Source organism: Lepidochelys olivacea, assembly GCF_965140295.1.
Source record: "Lepidochelys olivacea isolate rLepOli2 genome assembly, chromosome: 10".
NCBI lineage: Eukaryota > Metazoa > Chordata > Testudines > Cheloniidae > Lepidochelys > Lepidochelys olivacea.
Window position 1 is genome coordinate 62705152 of NC_140420.1, and position 7091 is coordinate 62712242.

The following is a 7091-nucleotide window of genomic DNA, read 5'->3' on the forward strand; positions in this document are numbered from 1 at the left end:
AGGTACCCACCTGCCCATTCCCAGGGCAGGACACGGCCCCCTAGTGCCTGGGTACCTGCACCCGGGGCAGGATGCAGACTCCCAGTGCCTGGACACCCTCCCACGCCCCGCGGCAGGATACAGCCCCCCAGTGCCCGGGTACCCACCCGCAGGGTGGAAAGAGGCCCCTTAGTGCCCAGGTACCCATCCGCCCCATTCCCCGGGGCAGGACACGGACCCCCCAGTGCCCGGATACTCTCCCGAGGCCGGACGCGAGCCCCTCGTGCCCAGTTCCCCACCGCCGGCCTGCCCGGGCTGCAGCCGCAGGAGGCGGCCCCTAGTGGCCGGCTGTGAGCTGCAGCCTGCCGGGGCGGGGCGGACAATGCCGGGGACACGTGGGCGCGGCGGGGGCAGCTGCTTAGTCCGCGGCGGCGGGGCTGCAGGCTCAGCCATGCCGGGCTCGCTGAAGGAGCAGACGGCGCTGCTGCTGGGCGATTACTTCCAGCACCGCCTGGGGGACCCGGCGCTGCCGCCGCCCAGCCCCGCAGCCGAGACGCTGCGGCGGGCGGCCAGCGAGCTGGAGAGCCGGGAGCGGCCCTTCTTCCGCGCCTGCCGCCCGCTGGCCCTGGACGAGCGGCGGGAGCCGGCGGCGCTGCTGAGCCGGGTGGCGGAGCAGCTGGAGGCGGAGGGCGGCCTGAACTGGGGCCGGGTGCTGGCGCTGGTGGTGTTCGCGGGGAGCCTGGCGGCGGCGCTGGCCGAGCAGGGCAGCCGAGAGGAGGCGGGCCGCTTGGCCGAGGTGCTGGCCGCCTACCTGGCCGAGGAGAAGCGCGAGTGGCTGGAGGCGCACGGCGGCTGGGTAAGGGGGGGCCGGGCCGGTTTGGAGGGGGGACAGTGGCCGGGCTGGGGACCGTGTGGCCCATCGCACCGGGGCCGCGTGGTCCCGCCCTGGCCAGGGGCTGCCGCCTGCTGGGGGAGGCTCTGACCTGAGCCGGGTACTAACCATAGAAACCCTCCCGCTCCGCTGCCTGCAGGCTCGCCGCGCTCCGCCCGCCCCCCGGCGGTGCTGACTGCCCGCTGGAGAGAGCCCCTTTGGCGTGTGAGCCCCTTGCGCAGCGCGCTCCGCTCCAAGGGCCTTGCCGGGGGGAGCAGCTGCCCCGCGCGCACTGGGGTACCGGGGGAGGGTGACTCAGTCTGCACGCAAGGCTGGGTATTTTTTCCATATATGGGAGCTATGCTGTCCCAGGCCCTGGGGAGGATGCTGTGGCCTGGAGCTTCCCTGACCCCGGTGTGATTCCCCGCCCCCCATAGAATCCTAGACCCATGCGGTTAGAAGGGACTGCAAGTCACTCCTCCATCTGCACAAGCTGGCAACTGACAAGAATGACCCTCATTTGTGTGACTTCTTGTGTAACCCGCTGCCGAGATGTAGGAGTTGTTGTCTAACCATCCCCTGGTGAAAGAGCTTCCCTGACCTCCCTAGGCAGTCCATTTACCAAACCATCTCTCCCTACCTTGAGGGGGACGGGGCGGGGGCGCCTTTGTTACTGATAGTCTGGTATATTGCAGTCTAGGGGCCTGCTATGCTTAGTTTCAAACAATTTTGTCCAAACTAGACCAACTCCCACACGGGCGGGTGGGACGTGGGGGACACTTCCTAGCACAGCTCTATTTAATGCAGACAGGATCTGGGATTTTCAGTCATGTGGGACAACTGATGTCATGTAGTGCTCTGACAAGCCAGTGTTTGTGTCACTAGTGTGGATGGGGTCACTCAGATAAATTTAACACCCATTGCAAGAAAGGACACTAGACACAGCATTGCACGACCTTGTACACGCTAATAACTTAATTGTTATTTATCCATAGTGGATGCTCTAATGTAGATGAGACTTTAGTAACACTGAAGTTCTTTCTGTGTTTCAATGAAACTGCTGCTTCCACCAGTGGTGAATTACAGCTTCCAAGCTTGTTACTATAGATGCAGTGTTTGCTAGAATGAGTGTTGAATGCTACAGATCCAGCAGAACCAGATTTATGACACTAATTTTAAAATGCTGAAGTGTGTCTTGTCAATGTGGCTGTGCATTATAGTATAGACAGCCACAGTGACCGATAAACTGTGGGATATTGAGAACTTGTCACTGTCTAGTCTCAATTTAATTTGCTTATGCAAACTGGGAGAATGGAGTGTAAAACTTTCCTAACTAAATTCTTAAAATCTCCTGTTTCTTTCTATGGTATTCTCTGTAGTGTATACTCTGTGGGTAAGGGGGTCAAGAGGGGCAGGCAAACTGAAGTTGTATCTTGGCTAGCTGTGATAAAGCATTAAATAGATTAAAGTGTTGCCCAGTGGACTTGTTACCACTGGGAGTTAAACTGATGGAAGTTATCGTGTAGACAAGATTTTGATATCTTTACTACCCTGTTGTTTTAACAGTGAAGTTGAAGTACCATTTAAATTGGTGGCTGGAATTGGCTTGCACTCTATAAACTATGGGATGCATAACATGAAGCCTTTGAAACAAGTATTAGGGCTAAATGAGACTCTGTTTATCACTTTAGCTGGACTTCATGGAGACCCTGGATCATAGTCACTGCTCAGGCTCTGCCTGTTTCCACCAGTAGAGATTAAATGATGGAACCCTCTTAGTAGGATTGCAGCTGCACAAGCTGCCTGCTCTAATCCAGTTGGAGAGGAGTCGGGACATATTTAGTATACTCAAGGTGTCTTATTTCAGGCAATTCAGTGGAGGAAGTGTTCCCAAAAGGTGGTCACACACAGTAGCAACACTTCATAATTATTGCTAAATGTGGAAAGGTACATCTAAATTTGTACAAACATTGCAGTCTGAAATCCAGTCAGACTGCAGATCTAGGTTGGAATAGGGATTAGTTCACATATAATTTTTTTACCTAGGTTAGTTCCTTGCTGCCAAACATTTTGCAACAAAATATAAATCTGCTACTTGTTACTTTTTTTTAATACAAGTCTGACACATGGAGACAAAATCCTGGTAGAGAAGATATAATGGAGGTGTTATGTTTCTTACATAAATTAAACTGGGTTGTTTCAAAATAGAACACCCAATGAAATTAAAAAGTAACAGGAAGCAATCTGGTGGAAGTCCATTGCCATGGAGTTGAATCTAAAACTTAGTAGGATTCAAAAATGGAATGCTTCATTTGATAAGAACATCCACTCCTACATTAGATAAAACACATTAAAAAGGCTGCACACCCTCATGCTTCAAGGCATAATTCCACCACTAAATGGTAGGAAAATTTATTTCCTGCCCTCATTGGACTTTAATATTAAATGTGACCACAATACATGGGTATATCTTCACAGCAGAGTTTGCCTGGGCTCTTTCTTGAGTGTTGTCCTCAGCCCTCTCCAATCTGCACACAGACCTCTCAGCTGAATTTGGTGGTGCTTTCAATTTCGGCTAGCTGATATAATTGGGGTGTGTAGGTTAGAGCCAAGATCTGCTTTTACTTGGGCTGGTAACCAACCCACTTTGCAGTTACAACACAGCCCAAGTGCTGATAGTTTCAGTTCCCTCCCACAATTCTTCCATGTGCCCAGGACAGACAAGTTTGCACAGTTCACTGAGCACAAAGAGCCATGGGATATGTCCCCAGAATTCCTAGCAACAGACCTAGGGGATTGCAGCACCAGCATCAACCCAGGAATTTGGTACCCCTTTGTAGTGCAGTTACTCACATCCAAGCAAACTCTGCAGTGAGCACATAGGTTGAAAATCCTTATAGGCTTTCTTTGAAGCATCTGATACTGGCTATTGTCAGATTGGATATGGGACTAGATTTTTCTGCTGATACAATGCATAATCAACTTCAAAAGAATGACTTCCCATAATACTAGAGGTGGAATAATTCATAGAAATCTGCATTCAGATCTCCATTTTCAAATAAAACCTAGGAGAGGAACATCTGGGTTTTTTTTGTTTTTCTCCAGGCAGAGAGTCTGCCGAAGTTTGATTATATAATGAATGAAAGAATTTGGGCAAGGGTTCCAAGAACATGTCATTTAGTCTCTCTGAATGTTAAGCAATCAACAAGCTACATTTCAAAGCCACAATGTAGCTTTAAGTTATTTGTTTCTGTTAATATGCAAACCAGCTTGTGTGAAGTACTCAGATGCTATGCCCTTCTTTCAAGTAAGAGAAGACTCTGTTTGACTGAACTTGTGTTTTAGCAGATACCTTAACCAACAAGTAACATACTAAGGATATGACGGATGTGAAATATGCTAGATGCACTTTCTAGAAGTGTGCTGACATGTTGTTGGGTTGGCCTTGTTTAAAGCTCTCAGAAATCTGTTAAGCAAACGCATTTTGGCTTCTAATACCTTTGTATCAAATCCTGTCCTTATTAAGTCCATGAAAATCTTACTGTTGACTTTGCTGGGCCAAGGATTTGGCCCTAGGCTTAGCTGAAAACTTAAAGTACAGATGTAGACCAAATTATTGTATTAAGTTCAGCAACACACTTCAAAGTAGGAACACCAAATATTTATAGTACAGAACTGACATGCAAGTCTTGAATTTCATTTATATATCAAGTCACCACTGAGCTATATGCTTGATTCCTTTGATGTACCCAGTGTTCCCACTTGCTTCCAAAACTGTCATTGCATTGATGGGGCTCTCTGAGCAAATAATAATGATTTTTAAAAAAATCTGACCAATTGTATACCCAAAATCATTGTATATGACTCAAAGCACAGTTTTCTATTGTAATTGGAATACACATCTGGAGAACCGTCAAAATGATTGTGGAATACCGAGCATTTAGTTCAATTTCAGACATTTTAAACAATCTCTTAAACATCATTTTAAATAGTATTGATAATTTGATGCTGGTACAAATAAGAATAAAACAAACTTTTCTAAGAGCCTTTGGCTTCATTATTTTGCTTTTTGGAAAAGTTAGTTGTGTGGGTTTTTTTAAGTGATCACTTGCTCACCTGAATGCTAATTGAAATCTGACTGTTGGCTAAAATGTAAACTATCATTTACCAAAAAATGCATTAACTGTTTGCACAAATTAAAGTGTAAAGAACAAAGTTCCGGAAGAAATTAAGAGCATAACTTGTTTACATAGATATCTGCCAAACAGAGTTCAAACATGACCATCTGGTGTTGTATTACTGCCACTCTTGATTATCATGAATAAAGATCTGGAAGAGCAGCTGCCAGCTTCATTCTGTCATAGGTCAACTCTGAATTGAGTTACTTGCAGACTTTCCAAGTAGCATGTGTAATCAGAATCATGCATGGAACTGGGAGAAGGGGCCACATTAAGACTTCTATCTCAAGTGGAAATTTCCATGCACTGTTTCAAATATTCTCCCAGGCGTGAATGAAGAAAAAATACAACCAGCTCTATTCAGAGACTTGAATAAAAAAGCAAAAATATACTAGTGACATACTAAATGTCTCCATCTAGGAAGGTGATTGTTGCACTGCAAATCATATTTACAGATATCTGTCTTCTAAATATCTGTGTGGTATTCAAAGTAGTGAAGAACTAAAATAACCAAAGCATGCTTGTTTCTGCTTTACCCCAAGGAGACTCAAATTCTCACTTTCTTTTGCTTTTCTAGGATGGCTTCTGTCATTTCTTCAATGGACATGGCTCTCAACCAACTGACCAGAACAGTACCATAAGCAGTGCAATCATGGCAGCTGCAGGGTTTGGACTAGCAGGATTAGCTGTTCTCTTGGCTGTACGATAGGCTGATCCAGTGGATCTTGCAATGGAAAGTACTCTACAAACTGCCAATTAGATTTCAGTCTATTTTCTATAGGATTGACTCATTAAGAAGATAGAAGTTTATATTTTTTAACTGGCTTGGAGAATTGTTGTCTTACCACATCCTTGGCTATAAACTGCTTTATTTGCTACCCAGTAACAGCACAAATGAAAATGTGTACCTAAACCACCATTTGTGCATGCACACATTGCTTATTGGCTCTGACCATCCTCTGGACCTCTTTCTTTGAAAGATGTAATCTAAATATTGCCATAGTTCATTCATGTACTGTAACTTCAGAGTATTCAATGTTATGCTAGAATAAGCCGTGGCGGTCTTGCAACCAAACACTTTGTTCAAGGTATTTTGTTTAAATGGGAGTAACTTTAGAACACAACTTCAGCTATGCTGTAAGGTGAGCTAACACTAACTGTAATGTAATATGGTTTATAACTCCAAATGTGATGCACTGCACATAATACTGAGAGGCAATTCATTGGTTAGTCTAGAGCAATGAGTACCTATGTTGTAAAGAACATTATGGCTTAATATTAAGGAAATATGACTAAGAATAGTACGCAGCTACACTACAAATAGGTGAGGACTGATATAAAAGCAGAAATGGCTGCAAAATCTGTTCTTACTGAAAGGAATTTAACTATTGAAAACTTTAATTGGTATATTTGGAAATCCATTGAAGGCTGGAATTTCTCTGGATTTCCCTGTCAAAACCAGAATTTCCATATATCTTAATATATTTTTGAAGTATTTATCACTGTATAATACTTGTAGCCATGACATCTTTATTTTTGTTTGAAATTTCATTTTGAATACAGGTTCTCATGATCTCTCTAGTGTATATCAACCATTGTCTCCCTTGATCTAACAGTGTTAGTCTGTTGTCAACAAGCTGTGTATTTCTTTCTATTGTTTCTAGTAGCTTTTAACTTTCCTGGGTTACTTGTAGCTTGTACAATTTTACTGTGGTGACTTAATATGGTGAATAAATACTATTAAGTATTTTTATTTTAAAAAGTTAAATCTTCCTGGATTTATTCAGATGGCTGGCATACCTGTTTTAAACATGAACATTAACCGTTTACCTGGATGCGTAAACTTACTTCTACCTTTTTTGAGTGTTTTGACAGCAAACAAAAGGGAGCTTGTGGCTTTGCAGCAATGTGCATAATCTCCTAACAGTTCTATCTGTAACCACTTCCTGCAGCTCGGTTTAGTGAAGGGCCCTTAAGAACACCCCCTCCCCCCCTATCTATACAGACTAATATTTTAGGAAGTAATTCAGTGACTGACTACATAGGTGGAAGGATTCAGAAGA

At 44.9% G+C, this 7091-nt stretch overlaps 1 protein-coding gene across 1 annotated transcript; it reads left to right on the top strand.

The window, feature by feature from the left end:
* Window positions 1–379: 379 nt before the first annotated feature.
* On the top strand, window positions 380–6790 carry BCL2L10 (BCL2 like 10). The gene is made up of 2 exons (XM_084640745.1): window positions 380–835; window positions 5606–6790. Exons 1-2 carry the CDS (start codon window positions 431–433, stop codon window positions 5735–5737), a joined length of 537 nt encoding a protein of 178 aa, XP_084496871.1. The 5' UTR covers window positions 380–430; the 3' UTR covers window positions 5738–6790.
* The last annotated feature ends 301 nt before the right edge of the window (window positions 6791–7091 follow it).